This window comes from Mus musculus, chromosome 6 (genome assembly GCF_000001635.26).
Source record: "Mus musculus strain C57BL/6J chromosome 6, GRCm38.p6 C57BL/6J".
In the NCBI taxonomy this organism is placed as follows: domain Eukaryota; kingdom Metazoa; phylum Chordata; class Mammalia; order Rodentia; family Muridae; genus Mus; species Mus musculus.
Window position 1 is genome coordinate 130,218,224 of NC_000072.6, and position 16,553 is coordinate 130,234,776.

General features: G+C 35.3%; 1 protein-coding gene across 2 annotated transcripts; it reads right to left on the reverse strand.

Annotated features, from left to right (window-relative positions):
- Positions 1-381: 381 nt before the first annotated feature.
- Positions 382-15,099, reverse strand: Klra7 (killer cell lectin-like receptor, subfamily A, member 7). Of its 2 annotated transcripts, NM_001110323.1 has the most exons (8): positions 15,025-15,099; positions 13,283-13,449; positions 11,712-11,801; positions 10,292-10,510; positions 8,872-8,910; positions 8,216-8,358; positions 5,862-5,965; positions 608-812 (listed from the first exon to the last, which is right to left on the reverse strand). In NM_001110323.1, exons 2-8 carry the CDS (start codon positions 13,392-13,394, stop codon positions 677-679), a joined length of 843 nt encoding a protein of 280 aa, NP_001103793.1. In that variant the 5' UTR covers positions 13,395-13,449; positions 15,025-15,099; the 3' UTR covers positions 608-676. The 2 variants fall into 2 exon arrangements, with proteins under 2 accessions (NP_055009.5, NP_001103793.1); NM_014194.5 differs by lacking the exons at positions 8,872-8,910; positions 15,025-15,099 and adding an exon at positions 382-562 and having other exon boundaries at positions 657-812; positions 13,283-13,464.
- Between the last annotated feature and the right edge of the window lie 1,454 nt (positions 15,100-16,553).

The window sequence follows — 16,553 nt, forward strand, 5'->3', positions numbered from 1 at the left end:
GGAATAAGAAATCAGTCTGCACAAGATAGTGATTCTATTCCTTCATTATCTCTTCATCAATGCCTGCCTCTGAGGTCATGTTTGATTTACTGTCCTGACTACCATTCATAATGTACTGTAAGATATAAGATGAAATAAACTCTTTACTCTCCCCTAAAATAAAGAAGAAAGAAAGAAAGAAAGAAAGAAAGAAAGAAAGAAAGAAAGAAAGAAAGGAAGAAAGGAAGAACAGAAGAAAGGAAGATAGGAAGAAAGGAAGAAAGGAAGAAAGGAAGAAAGAAAGAAAGAAAGAAAGGAAGGAATGAAGGAAGGAAGAAAGAAAGAGAGAAATAAAGAAAGAGAGAGGAAAAAGGAAGGAAGAGAAAAAAGTAAGACTCAGTCTAGTTATTAAGGTTCTTTATTTACTTTTATTGGAGTTTATGCAAACAAATAAATCAGATAAGCTTTGGGGGACCAGAGTAGGTCTGTTCAGTCTCCACAAGGAAGGAAGATGTCCTCTGCTCTGTCATGTCATTTTTCAGAGAACATTCCCAAAATCTTCCAGATTGTCTCTCTCTTTGCACTGCAGTAAGTCCAATGGTCAAAACACTTGTTTGTAAGGAATAATGAATTATTGCAGGAAACAAATGTGAGTAAAAAAATTTCATTTTTTTTACCTTTTACACTCATTGGAGAGTCAATGAGGAAATTTATCCAGTCTCTTACCACAAATACAGATGTATGATTTATCACAGTCCCCATTGTCTAGTCTTGTTTTAGATAACGACATACATAATCCATCTCTTATATTATATTTCGTTGTGTTCAAGGCACTGAAAAACAAAAATAACAAGGGGCAACTCTTTAACTTTGATCATTCACTGAAATGTCATGATTTAAAAAAATTCTATTCACTAAAGAAGACAGAATATTTAACATATTAATCATAATTTTAGCACTGGAATATGTTCCTTTGTGTAAGTTCATTAAAATGAAACGATCTCTGTCACACACACACACGCAAAAATCCCCATCTTTTTTTGTACTCGCAATTTTTGGTCAGTGAGGAAATCTGATTTTCAATATTTCCAGGAAGTTATTTTATGCTAAACCTGCTCTCCCAACTGTTGATATAAATGCTAGGATAAAAGTAAAACCATATGTATATCACACAGAACACAGTCTTATATGCTCATGGTGTAAGGAGAAAGGGAAAATTTGAAACACAATCAGAGATGAAAGCTTGTAACTATACTTTTGGATTGTTTTCCCCCCTCTCATTCCCCACATCCTACATAATGGACCTTCACAGAAACATGGCACTTTGCAGGGTGATATATTACAAGACATAAATAACCTTTTAATTTTGTTTAGATGCTGCAAGATAAAAAAATAATTAGAACCGAAAGCAAATTAGGCCATATGCTGACACAGAATGACTGTAAGTTCTCAGACAGCCTTGGCTATGTAGAACAAGTAGAAGTCAAAGCATAATTATTTAATAAATAAGATCTTCTTTTATAAACCAATATGCATCATATTTCTACTCAGGCTGATATATTAGCAGGGGTTGGATCAAACCTCACATTTTCAGAGAAGTAATGCAGCCATTGTTTTTCCCTAATAGAGAAATCTGACTAAAGAACACACTCAAAATGAAGATCTTCAATGTTAGATTTATCTAGGACTAGTGGACACAATTGTAGTCCCAGGATTTTAGAATTGAAGGTAGGAGGATTCAAGGTTCTGTGCTAACCTTCCATACACAGGGAGCTTTAGGCTTGACTCAGTTAATGACACTCTTCCAAAGAAGGGAAGAAAGTGAAAGCCACCATTACTACATGGGAATGAGATTTCAAAGGGACCAGTCGTTAGCAAAATATATCACTGTCTTTGAACTTTGGGTTTAAGATGAGGAGAAATTGAATATTGATACTTAACATAATTAGGGATGTAAAAGTAATAAGAAATAAAATTTAAACCAAGTGTTGTTTTGAGCATAGGCATAGCAGGTAAAATACATTAGGAATGGGTATGCACATGAAATAGTTATAAGACAGTCTAGTAGGCACAGTTAAGGAATCATGTGTGAATGTTGAGTAAAGGCAAAACTAAGAAAGAACCAGAAGATTGCAGTTCATAAAAGATAATGACTAAAAAGAATTAAAATTTATATGCACACAGTGATTCAGACATGAATTCACATGACAAGTTTTATAAATTTCAAATATTCATAATTATCAAAATTTGTAAACATGTGTTCATATGTGATAGAAGAACATTGTGGAATATTAGTGCAATACAAAAGTGCTTTGTGCCTGGCGTTGATGGCTCACTCCTTTAATCCCAGCACTCAGGAGGCAGAACCACCTAACTAACCTCGATCCTTGAGATCACTCAGTCACTGAGACAACAACCATTCAGCATAAATGAGCTGTTCTGAGGCCCCCTACAAATATACAGCAGAAGCTGCCTGGTCTGACCTCAGTGAGGGAAAATGTACCTAACCTTAGAAAGATAAGAGGACCCAAATAGTAAGAAGGTCTAGTAATGTAAGTGGGGTGGGTATGGACATCCTCTTGGAGACTGTGGGAGGAGGTGTGGGATGAGGAGCAGCCAGATGGCAGATCGGGAGGGGCATAAAGACTGGACTGTAAAAATTGATTTGAGAATCATAAAGAAAAAAAGAAAGAGAGAGAGAGAGAGAGCAAGCAAGAAAGATTAGAGAATCATAAATAAATAAATAAATAAATAAATAAATAAATAAATAAATGATTTAACTTCAAAGAAGAGTTACAGTTCCAGAAGATATGATTTTAAAATAAAACCAAAGTGCAAAGCCTAGGATTCCTCCAGAGGTTTGACTTACTAGTCAGAGAGACAATAGGGGTCTCCTACATAGCAAAGGTTATTGTTACTGTCTTTGGTTACTTCACATAACTATATGGTAAGGCCCTATTGCTGAATATTTTCCACACATTAACATCAAAACAGATAAATTAACCTCAAGCCAATAAGGAAATGTCTTCACCAGAGATGGCTTTCTAAGTGTTATTAGGTGCTTTGCATTTTGCAGGGAAGGAAATTTATGAATAATCCTATCGTGCACTGGACACTGCATCCTGAAATGCTGATCTGCTGCAGAACAGGAAGATGTGCCCAGTACTACTATTGTTATAGGATAAATAGATGCTTTGTTATTGGAGCTCTGGACTTTACCACAGGGAAAACATGTTTGGTTTTGGAATTCAAATCAAAAGTTTGAGATTGGGAAGTTCATAGAACCTAGGTTAGAATTAGCTACAGTACTCTGCTATGTACTCAGGAATTAAATTGTATTATTTTTTTTCCACTAAATACATTTACTGTTAAAATATTTTAACTCCAAATACAACTGTTGAATTTGCATTGAGTTATAATGACAATTCATGTTTCAATTGAAATGTCAGGGCTCACTGGACACTGTTACAAAACAATAAGCCTTTGTTCACTTTTCAATGGTCAGTTGTATTAGAGTCCAACAAGTACCTGTGAACTGGATCTCTGTGGGACCCCAAATCGATAAAGGTAAGTCTGTTTTCAAAATCTACTGCAGCCATTCTAGAAACCCTGATCAAGGTTTAATAGATGCACAAGGACAAATAAGGACCCTTATGGTCTTTAACATTTGATTGACTGAGGATACAGTTAAAGCTGAGCCAGTGCTAATCAGAGAGCGGGGTTACTGATGGAAAAAATAAGCGACTAAGCAATCCACCAGCAGTAGAGGACAAAGCACCTTCACAGTCACCAGCAGCAACACTCACACTGGATGGCACACAGCAACCATCCACAGGTGACACAAATACACCAAAGCATCAATAGTTTTACCCACAGAGTGGCAACTGGAGTGCACGGGCAGGCCCTAATTCTACAAAGCTTAGAGTGGGAGCTTCAAAACACCTCTCACGGTGTACAGAAACACCTAGAAGGCTTCCCAGGTGACGCTGGCTTGTCTTGTGGAAGCAGAAAGGCATTGGTTACTGTCGCTGACACAGCTTAAAAGAACCAGCAAGTTACAAGATAAAAGAAATAAACCTAAAACAAAACAAAAACGTAGGTCTGTGTGAAAAGTAAAAAAAAAACAAAACAAAGCAGAGTAAAATAAGTAATAGCTAAAGAAATAGTGGGTCTTTGGGGTCAACCATATTTTTAAGGCATGTTAGTACACACTTTCATTTATCTAGTTCCAGGCTTTAAAGAAATATTGATGGGCCAGCTCTCCTCTGTACCCTGCCATTTCATGTGCTGACAAGTGTCATTTTCCTGTCCTTCAGTTTTTATTCCCATCTTGGCAAACATCATGCACAACTATCAGTCAGACTTGCACTAGAGGAACAGGGAGAGGGGGTGGCACAATTTGGCCTGGGGAAGTGATGCCCTGTCATTATGAAGGGCTGGTGTAAATACTGCCTGCCCAAATGCCTGGCAAATGCTCCCACTTCACACCTTGCCAGGATTTCTCAGGCTTCACACCCTTTACATGTTTTCATGGGCCATCAATAACATAAAGCTTCTAATACACAATATCATAAATTGCTAATCACCATGGGATTCTAAAAAGTAGAATGAGTAGGACTAGTTAAAGTCCTTAGAGGTTTCACACTAATATTTGTACTTCAGCAGACAAAACATACTTCTTGAATTCAATTTTTTGATATGTCTGAGTCAAAATCAACTTTTACATAATAGACTTGTTTTCAAGAAAACTGTTATGGATTTTTGTCGTATAAAATGTGGTACTTCCTAAGTGGAGAAAATGGTGCTGAAGACCATGAAGTTAAATTGCCTTCTTATCCTTCATAGTTTGGGCCTAAACCTGGGTTTCTCTCAACCTCCATCAAAGCAGATTCTTTAACAGTGGGTAGAAGTCAGTGAAGAGAGGTGGAAATTGGTCAAAATGCTTAGGAGAAGCATTTTGTGCTCAGCCCTAAAGAAGACATCTACATCAACTTCTTCCCCTCCATACTATCAGCAAGGCTCAGGGAACAACATCAAAGAGGAAATAGAATGTAGGCACCAGAGAAGGGAAAAGGCTCTGTTAAATGCAGTCTCTGGACAAGATGATTTCCATAAAGATGGGCACGACATGTTACATCTTGACTAACAAATTTTCTAAGTTGATAAAGGCTGGAAAGAAGAGATTCATTCCTTTTTGATAATATTTCCACTGCTGGGTTGCTTTGCTCCAGTGCATGACCTATAACCATGCACCATAATTACAAGACACGAGTTAGCAGGGCACATGTTAGAGCTGATGCAGAGATAGCCATTAGGGCATAGTGGGGGATGACATGATCCCATTTTATATTATATATGTGAAGTACTGAAGAAAAACAAATAATATTAACAAAGAGAATCAGTGAAGAGTTTTCTACAATATTATAAATAAACATAAAACTTGGAGTCTACAAAAAACCTGGAAATGGAAGGGATGCATACATATGTATGTATATATAAACATTTCTTATATTTTTAAGTAATCAATAATTATGTAATTGAACAACAATAAAAGTGTCACATGGATGTCTGAGAGACTCAATGTATCTGTAATGATCATTCAATCACTTCACATCATCTCAAGTTGTTTACTTTCTAGGGGCCTTTGCAACTTAGAAGACAAAGACCTGAGATGTATATAGTATTAAGCCTCTTTTGGTTATCTCCTAGACTATACATCTTCCCTCTGTAATGCTTGTTCAGACTCTGTCTTATGCAACTTGTCCTTACCCCTGAGCTCCATTGAAAATGAGGAAAGCCATGTGAAATGAGAGAAAAGCCTTTGCATAAAATCCTCCCAATTCACACACCAGTGTTAGAGACTGAAAGGCTCAGAAACTCACAGTTTAGATGGGCCATTGTCAATCCATACCCAATCTTTTTTCTTATTGTCATATGACAATCCAATCCAGGAAATGTCTGAAGGAGCCAGGTTCTGAAGGAACTTCTGTAAAGGAAACAACAGACCTTACAATAAAATTTCAATCTGATTAGAGAGAACAAGAAGGGAAATTTCCCAGCATTCCTGTGTCATTCTCTGCTGGCCTATCCTTCCACTGCTCAGTTTCACTGTGTTCATTTTCTAAAGTGGATTCCTACTAAAGCACATTTAAATCAAAACACTGTCAGTTTAATGAGTTATTTAAAATAAAACCTCCAGGTGTCCTGAGATACTGTGTTCATGGCATTATTTGTGACTATGTTTCTTAGACCTAGACTCTCTACATACCTAGCCTATCCTTGAACACATAATCTTCCTGCTCAAGGCCCATAAAAATTTATAGATCATTAAAGAACTTCTAATACTCTATGAAATTAGTTAAATGTGAATTCTGGAATACTTCATAAGAATTTGGAAAGTGTTCATTTGGGAATTAATGCCCTGTCTTCAAAGAAGATTTATAAAGATGAACATTGCTCTGTAAAACACTGTGCATTAAGATCCATGCTCCAGGAAGGATGCAGAAGTGACAGTACTGAGGATATATGGAGATATTTGCCAGTATTTAGTGTATTTTACATGTGACACCTGAATTACAATATGCCTAATTAATTGAGTAATTATATTTTAAAATATGAATGTGTTTAAATGTAATTGTTAGTGTGTGTGTGTGTGTGTGTGTGTGTGTGTGTGTGTGCTTCCGTGTGATTTCCTCATTTTTGCTGGTATGAATTTACTTATCTACTGTGTTTTCCTTTATACCGTTATTTATCATGTTAGGTTGGATTTTTCCTTCTTGTATTTTCTATATAGCTGGATTTGTGGATAGATATTGTTTGAATTTGTATTTGTCTTAAAATATTTTCTTTTCTACATCTATGGTGATTGAGAGTTTTACTGGGTACAATAGGCTACATTGTCAATTACGGTTTGTCATAAGTTGGAAGAAATCTGCCCAGACTCCTTTCACTTTTTGAGTCTATGGAGAAGTTGGGTACAATTCTGGTCGTTATGCCTTTGTATGTTAGCTACCATTTTTACCTTGTTGCTTTTAATATTCTTTATTTCCTCTGGAGATTTTGTATTTTGATTATTATATGATGGGAGTGTTTTCATTTCTGGCCCAGTCTAATTGGCATTCTAAAAGCTTCTTCTATGTTTATTGGCATCTCTTTCTTTAGGTTAGGAATGTTTTCTTCTATGATTTTGTTGAAAATATTTGTGAACTTAGAATTGGGCTCTTTAACTTCCTCTATTCCTATTAATTTTAGGATAGATATTTTCAAGGTATGCCAGATTTCCTGGTTGTTTTGTGTCAATTTCTTCTGTTGTATCTTCTATGCCTCAACTAAACAGAAAATTCTCAACAGAGGAGTCTCAAATAGATGAGAAGCACATGAATAAAGGCTCAAAATCTTTAGCCATCTGGGAAATACAAATCAGAATAACTTTGAGATGCTATCTTACACCAATCAGAATGACTATGATCAAAAACAAGTGATTTCTCATCCTGGCAAGGTTGTGGGGCAAGGGGAACACTCCTCCATTTCTGATGGGAGAGAAAATTGCACCACCACTTTGGAAGTGCTTTTGGTGGTTTCTGATACAACTAGCAATATTTCTACCTCAAGACCCAGTTTATCCTGGGCATATACTCAAATTAAACAGGAAATGTCAGAATCTTGGAAATTTTGTTTTCTTTTAAATTGTCATTTCTAATGATGGATATCTTTTTTTACAGAACATAATGATACTATATAGTAATGATTATGGATAGTTTCAGTGAAAATAACCCTGGGACTCACAGGTCAAACTATGTAATCCCACATTTCTCATATAATCCAATTTTGCAAACAGTCCCAGGGCTCAGCTACTTTCCCTGTTTCCATCTGATTTCTCATCTCAGACTGCCTCACTTCCATGTTCCAAGATTAAACCCTAGACAGAGGGGGTTTTCTTGGCACTCTAAGGAGATAAATGACTGTCAGTATTAGAACATGCTGTACCAAAGGATTAAACTTCATCTGGGAAAGACATATTTTCTGAGGGACCTCTTGTACACTCCTAAGAAAGTGAGGGGACTGAAAGATAGAAGTGTTTCTATACAAACCAGTCTCTATAGTTTTGTTCACATTACAAAAAAAAAAAAAAAAAACAATATACAAATGTTAAAAAAAAATTGAATTCAGTATCTAATTATTCAGGGTTAGAGACTGGGCCTAAGAGAATAAATGGACAAGTAAGAGTCTGCAGTACCAGTTCATCCTCATTGTCTATCTTCAGAAGGGATAAGCTGGAAATCTGGCAGGTCTGTTTACATCCACTCCACGTTTTTCTGTCCATGTTGAAATAATAACATTTTATACCATAACAGAACCAATATTTTTCAAAACCTCTACCTGCAACAGAGAAGGTAAATGGTTAAATGTATTGTTTTTTGGAGTTCTGTTATCAGAACAATATATTTATTAAGCCTTTGGAAAAGAGTAAAATTTCACATGGCACAGAAATTGAAATTTTCTGATGCCCCTAAACCCCTGCATCGCTATGCTAGGCTGATTCATTTCCCTATAAAGGATAAAGAGTTTTCTTTTTTGTGTATGTCCTACATTTTCTCTACTGATTCATTCATTATTGACACCATAAATATTTCTATATCTCTATAATATTACCAGTGGTCTTTCGAAGATCAGATGTGCCAGTACAGGGGAATGCCAGGGTCAGGAAGCAGGAGTGGGTAGGTTGGGAAGTAGGGTGGGGGAAGAGTATAGGGGGCTTTGGGGATAGCATTTGAAATGTAAATGAAGAAATTATCAAATAAAAAAAGAAAGAAAAAAAAAGAAAATACAGGGCATCATGTGACCCAGTCTGACTTCAACCTTACTATATAGCCAAGATGATCCTGTACTCACCCTTCCCCTCTGCCTTGGAGATGGGTCTTTTGTGAACACCTATAGAAATTAAAGTGTAAATGATGTGAAGAAAAAAGAAGAGAAATAAGAGACATATGACAGAGGTTTTAGTGTTGATTGACTCTTCTCCTGATTATGTTGATATCTTCAGTGTTGTGCCCATGTGTTCAAATGTTAAAAGTCGAATACATTGAAATGCATGAAATTGTTGTGCCCATATGTTCAAATGTTAAAAGTTGAATACATTGAAATGCATAAAATTTGGTTTGCAAGATCACCTCAATATGAATATTTTGTTTAGAGAGGGGCTGGGAATGTCCATGCTCTATTAAGTAACTCTATTTCCAACCTTCATTTTTCCCTCATGCTGGCCTGGAATTTTCTGGGATGTCCTAATATTTCTGAATGTTAGAATCCTCCTCTTCAACCTCATAATTATAGGAATTATTTCATTATTATTATTTACAGATAATTAAGTGGTTTTTATTAATGTGAGAAAAATTTTTCATGGGTCTAGAATACTTCAAAGGTTGTTTTGGAGTTTTTTTTTCCTGTAACAAATTTTTTAATGTATCATTTTAAAATATATTAATCCTGACACAATGAGAATCATCTTATCCTACTATCACAGAGTGCTGATATTATATACAAGAGCTCTTTGTTATCTTCAAATCTTCTAAAATTAACTAATGATGATTGATAAACTGTGTCAGTTAAAATAAAATGACAAGTCACACTGAAGTTTAAGAAAAGTTCCTGTGACAATTAATCTTTTCATCTTACCAGCCTCAAGTACACTGTCATTGACAGAGTTGCAATGTGCACAAACAATGGGGAACCTTACTTGTCTTCACCAGGGATGGTCCCTTATTTACGATCAGTCCAACTCTCTCAAGGCACGTCAGATGGAAAACATAGTCTCTTTCTCTCTCTCTCTCTCTCTCTCTCTCTCTCTCTCTCTCTCTCTCTCTCTCTCTCTCTCTCTCTCTCATACGCACACACACACACACCCACACACCCACAAATTGTTCTTAAAGGTTCATCCAATAAATGCTCTAATCTACTTTAGTGTAATAGTTCATAAATACACACTAAAAACTTCCATATTCTGTCAGCAACAAAGTTGGAGATGTTCCAATGGACCAAAACAATTAAAAAATTTCAAAAGTACTGATTTTGTAATTCGCTCCCCAGAGGAGAGTAGGACTGCAAAACAGAACCTGACTTTTAGAAACTATAATGTTCTCCTAATCCAAAGATGAACTTCTGAGTTTCCTGATCTCTACATGAAATAAGGAACCCCAAAATAAACCCAAAGATCACCAGTGTCTTAAGCTGCTGGTTGGACTTCAAAGCTTCCAGAGAACAAATAAACGGTAATAATACAGTTCTGTATTTATGGTCTTCCTATGCAACATACCTGTGTGCTGTGAGGAATCTGAAAAAGTCTTGGTTTCACTGTACCATCTGTTCTGATCCCTGCTGAGGGATTCCAGAAGATCATTGCCTGGCCTACACTCTATAGACTTATTTCTCAGCAGTTCATCCTTCAAGTTGACGTCACTTTGCGTGGGGCTGCAGTTATCGTGGCAATTTAGAGTTTCCTGTAGTTCATGTTTTTGTTGACTATGCTGAAAAACTAAGTTAGTCACAGTTTAATATCAAAAATGCTTATGAGAAGTACATAATGAAATTTAAGGTTAGAGAAAAAGCTGCATGTTGATACCCAACAGATATCATTACTTTCATTGGTACATTAACATTTATAAATTGGCCCTTCATTTAAGTCACTATAAAAAAAGATACTTCAATAATTCACTAAGTTAAGTTTACTCTAAAACAAAGCATATAGCTGAATAAAATTACAGTGGAAGTAACTTCCATTCACTTCATATTTACAACACAAATTTACAAATAATTACCTAAGTAAAATATTCAGTGAATATGTAACACACTATGAAAATGTGAAGTAATAAAACAGATTAAGAAATGGCACAATTCTTATTGGAGCATATGTACTGCAATATATCCGCATTCATAGTAATATTTTAGCAGAGCCTGGAAGTGCTTTCCTCTGTTAATGTAGAGAAATTCAATTAATTTTAACCTTTAATACCTCTATACAGATGAATTATTTTTACTTAAGCATAGCCTCAAAAAATATTGAAGAAATGTAAAAAGAAGGTCATGAATTCTTTGCACAGCTCTTTTCCAGAAATGTTTACATTAGATTCACAATCACCTGAGTTCAGAAAATAGACTATCGCCAAATCCTCAGAAGAAATATGACCAAAACTGAGACAAAACAGGGTAATTCTCAAGAGTCCCAGAGCTAACAGATTAAGTATGAAAGAGAACAGAACACTGCACATTGTCAGGAAAATACTTAACTCCAGTGATTCTGACTCATCCCCTGACTACAGGCAAAACAATATATAGAAGGTATAACTGCATAGTTCATGTCTAAAGCTACTCTTTTTTAATTAGATATGCACTTTATCTAAATAAAATATCCAAATGTTTATGCAAATGTTATCCCCTTTCCTGGTTCCCCTCTGAAACCCCCTATCTCCTCCCCCTGCTCAACAACCCACCCACTCTTGCTTCCTGGCCTTGGCATACCTCTAAATTTTGGCATAGAGACTTCACAGGATCAAGGGCCTCTCCTCCCATTGCTGTTTGACTAGGCCACACTCTGCTATATATGCAGCTGGAGCCATTAGTCCCACCATGTGTATTCTTTGGTTGTTGGTTTAGCCACTGCGAGCTCTGGGATTCCTGGCTAGTTCATATTGCTGTTCTTAATCAGAAGGAAAATAATATTTCTCTCAATTACTCACTCGTTATTGCCAACAATGCAACAGTTACCAGGAGAAGGAAACAGAGGATTCCACAAGCTATCACAATGAGCTTCCAGGGGACTGAATACTCTTAAATAAAAATTAAAATTAAAAAAAAAAAACAAAAAGCAAAAAGAAAGACACACAAACAACAACAAAAAAACAAAAAGAAAGTAAGAAAATCATCACCACTGAAGAGCACATCTCAATACTAATTACATTTTTGTAGTATGTATACAAGGGGAAATATTGCACAAGTCGATGATATAAACAGATTGAAAGTGTACACTCAAAAATTGTAGATTTCTACCTAAAATGCACCCAATGTAGAAATCCTATTCATGTGAATTTCCACAAAATGTTGAAGTTATTTTAGTCTTGGCATTATATTTTGAATATCTTCCTGACTCAACCTAGAAGGAGCTGGATAACATTCATGTGCCCTGAAACAACTCTACAAAAAGAAAAGTATGTTCTACAGAAGGCAGTGGAGGCATAGATGCAATCCAAATACAAGATACCATACTGATGCATGAAGTCCACCAAGAAAGATAACTGAGGATGGAGAGGAAGAAAGAGGGATGGATGTTTTTGAGAAGTTGTAGGGAACCACAGCTGCTCTTGACCTGATCTGTATACATCCCCATCCTTGAAAGGGCCTATAAGTCAACTATCCCTTCCTCCCTGTAAGTTTGATTTTGCTCTCTGTAATACTAAACATTTTGGTTTATCTAGGGGATTTGGAATCTGAAACTCATGCCTTTTGTTACCACTACATCGGAGAAGAAAAGATATCAGCTTGGAACACACATGTCACAGTGTGAACAGAGTAAAAAAGGGAGAATAAAAAGTGAAATTTCTACTTTTTCATTAATAAATGAAATTATTCTTTGATATTTTCAGGAACTCTCACTGAGGTTTACTTTTCCCCAATACCACTAATCTGTCATCTCCTCTTCCTTCATCTGCAACTTTATTTCCAGTAGGAGACTACCTGTTCTGATAGACAACTGTTGTTGCTGTTGCACTAGACATTGAGGATATTTAAAAAAAAAGTCTATCTTCAAGAATAAAAATAAGCAAAAAATTCATTATCTTATGATTTTGTTTCTCTAGAATATTTGGTGTACTTTCTAACTCTAGTTTGTTAGATTTAAATTTTTCAAAATTCTTTTTGATTAGCATAAATAACAAACAGCAACAAACTCCTAGTGGTTTTTCATTTTTTCTTGATTCTCAAGGATTGCTTTTTCTTACATATTTCCTTTGTTCTTCTCTGCCCATCTGATTTCTTTAGTATATGGCTAAAACTAAAGAGTAGAAGTAGGGTTATATTTTTCTTTCTTTTTTAAAATTTAAAACTCTTTCCTTTGAAAAGTTAGATTTGGACAATTTTTTTACATTATTACCCTTTAACCAATACTGTTTTCTTCCTTCTTGTACTTGTGCATAACCAAGCCCCAATGAGATCGATCATTATAGTTTTACATAGAAGTTAAGAATATTTATAATTTGTAAAAGTGTAAAACGCATTTAAAAAACATGTGATATTAGATACTTAAAACACTTACCTCTGTAGCAAGCTTCTCTGGGCCTTTGAGGCTCCTCAGTCCTCACTAGTTTCTGCAACCTTGAAGACTCATGAAATCTCACAGTTGAGTAAGTGACCTCCTGCTCACTCATCTTGGGAATGATGTATGAAGTATGTTCTCAGTTAAAATGGTGCCTTGAGTGGTTTCTACGAAAAATGTTAAAATGTTCACCTATAGGAAGATAACTAGATATGATGATACAGAGGTCTGGGAAAGGGTGGGGTCTGACTAACTCACTTAATGCTATAAACACCCTGACATGGACTGACCAAATTTCCGTTACAGGTGAGAACTCATTGTAGATTTTTGTTAAAGTCGTTTATAATGGCCACAGCAATTATTTCTAAGAAATATGGAAAGAATTAAAAATTTAATAAGTCATTCTACAATTGATATAATCTCTTTGAAATTTTAGGAATAAATAAAAATGTTGCTTTAAAATTATTTAAGCATTTTGATAATAAATGAATATTAATTGTTTTTCCGTCTTTTTATTTATACATGACTGTCAGAGTTTCCCTGACACTACCTTAAGAAAGGTATTTGAAGGTTAATACTACAGGTGATCCAATATACATAAATATCTCTTGGATTGAAGCCCCAATGAGCTAATGTCTAACCTCTCCACCCAGCCACATTCTCTAGACTCTACTCCATGCTTCAACCGGGTAAGTAGATTCAACAAGAAAAGTTCCTAATGAGTGGGATAAACCAGACCCAGAAAGAAAAATGTGGTATATTCTATATCATCTGAGTCCCATAGCTCAAAGTCAGCAGAAATGATGTCTATCCTTTAGTACCGACAGCAAACAGAGAAGAAGAAAGGGGTCATTGCTGAATGGGGTGTGGGAGGAACAGAGAGAGGCATAGAGGATACATTATGAACTTTTAATCTCACAGCATTTCATGTTCATGATCATGTCACATATAATATAAACACACATGATGTTACAAGGGGAGGCTATATGAAAATAAATTTTGTCACAATGCAGTATACAGAAGCTAATGTCCATGAAGGAAACCATCTGATAGTAGATAACACTGTATTTGTAAATAGTTAGTACATGTAAATAGTAAGTATTTGTAACAGACATTATCTTTACATTAATAACCGAGCTGAGATCCAGCAGATAATAAATACAAGTCTCACATGTGAGAGCATTCTTCTCAAGTTTTTCTAATTTATGAAATTTTCTGAAGTGATTCACCTTTTGCCTTTTATCTTGACAAAAAAGAATCTTTCCATTACCAATTCTTTTTCAAAATTGTTATTTATTATTATTGCTCTTGGGATAGTTGAGCCAAGGTGTCCAGAAGGCGTTTTTACAAAGTGAGTTCTCCCACTCCACCTTCATGTGAAGTCCACGGATTAAACTAGGTGGTCAGTTATCCTTGTGTAGCAAGTTCATTTACACACTGACCCTTTTTCCCTGCAAACTATTATGACATCATTTAGGTGGGTAATATATAAACATTTAACCCAGTTAAAGAATAATGAACTCCATAGGTCCCTCTACCTTAATTTCTTAGCACACAACACACATCACAGCATACTCCTAAAGAATAAAATTAATGCAGAGTCACAGTTGTCACATGCTGCCAGATTTAACCTGATCTAAAACAACTAACAGGCCTTCCCCATCAATCGAGCGCTCACATAACACTATCTGAAATTATATTTGATCATTTAGTAGAAAACCAATAAAAGCAGTTATTGTTACCTGTGTCTCTACTGAGAAGTGATTCCTGTGGAGAAAAAGTTGGCTTTTTCTGGTTGATATCCCCTAAGTGTCTCCAAAATAAACAGTAGAACTAAATTTCCACTGAGTGATACTCAACCTCATGATTTTATGCTCCTCCTCTTCATCAAAGCAAAAAGAGGAAACTGCTTAATGAAACCTGACCCTCAGAACAAAGGAGAGAAGAAACATATTGTGCCAGATGCTGCAAAACAAATGTCCATAACTGATATTTTTAAGACAGAGAAGATGAACACTCCTGCAGAGAGAGCAAAAACACTATCCTTAGCAAAACAACTAGGAAAAATGTGGGACTGATGCTCCTTGTTTTGTAATTATAATTTGTAATTTAAATTATAATTTGTAATTTGTAATTTTGGAAATTTACTATTATGTTTCTAATTTTTAAGTTATTTCTTCATTTTGAATTATTCTAATTGCAGCTAAGTATGGTGAAGTCTTCCTTTATGCTTTTCTAGATTTTTAATCATATATAATATTTCCTATTAACACTGATGTCATTTTGTATGGAGTGTTTTAATGCTGATGTTGTCACAGTGTTGGAAAATCAAATCTAAGACAATGAACATGCTCAGCAAATATTCTTCCCCTGAGCTACAGACCCAGGATTTTGTTTTGTTTTGTTCTGGTTGGGTTTTTTGTTTGTTTGTTTGTTGTTGTTGTTGTTTGAGACAGGTAATTTATTTTACTATGTAGCACAGGTTGACCTCACACTCATGTTCCTCGAGTTTCCATACATTTTTGTCTTAGAATTATAGCTGTATAATCATGACAGCAATATGCTCTAGGTTAATAAATAAATAATACACATTTCTTCATTTTATATATGTTGATCTCAATATTTTAAAGTCATATAAGTATTAATTACTTATGTGCAGCATAAATAATTTTGATCATCTATTACTGCGGATCATTCCAGTTGTTCTATAATACTTTGTTGTTGTTAGTTTAAAAACTACATGGGACATTCTTTAGAACATACTAAAAAAGGCATCTTATGCATGAAGTCATGGGATTCAAGGAAATATACATTTGAAGAACTCTAAGAAAGATTATCAGATGACATCTAATTTATTTACATTCTATCCATTGGCATGAAAATACTCACAGCGAGTTTTTTTAGAGATGAGATGATGTGATTTTTTTCTTGTGTGAGTTTTGTACTTCAGTTTGTGATGAGAAATCCTGGAAAGAAGATGTTTCAGCAATGAAGGATTTAACACAGAGAGAAGTGAGGACTTTGTAGTGTTGTGGATCTCGGAATAATTGTTACCAGAGGCTAGGTAACCTCTAAGTAACCTGTGTCAGAACAAACATCCTGTTACCGGTAGATAAAAATTTCACGAAATATATGAATATAACAGACCACTAGCTTCCACAAAACTGAAGGCTAAGAATGTCCTCTGATGACCTATGGAACAGTTTTCCCCATCTTGCTGCAACTACCTCTCTGATATATCCACCAATGTATGCTGAAATTGTCTGGATTT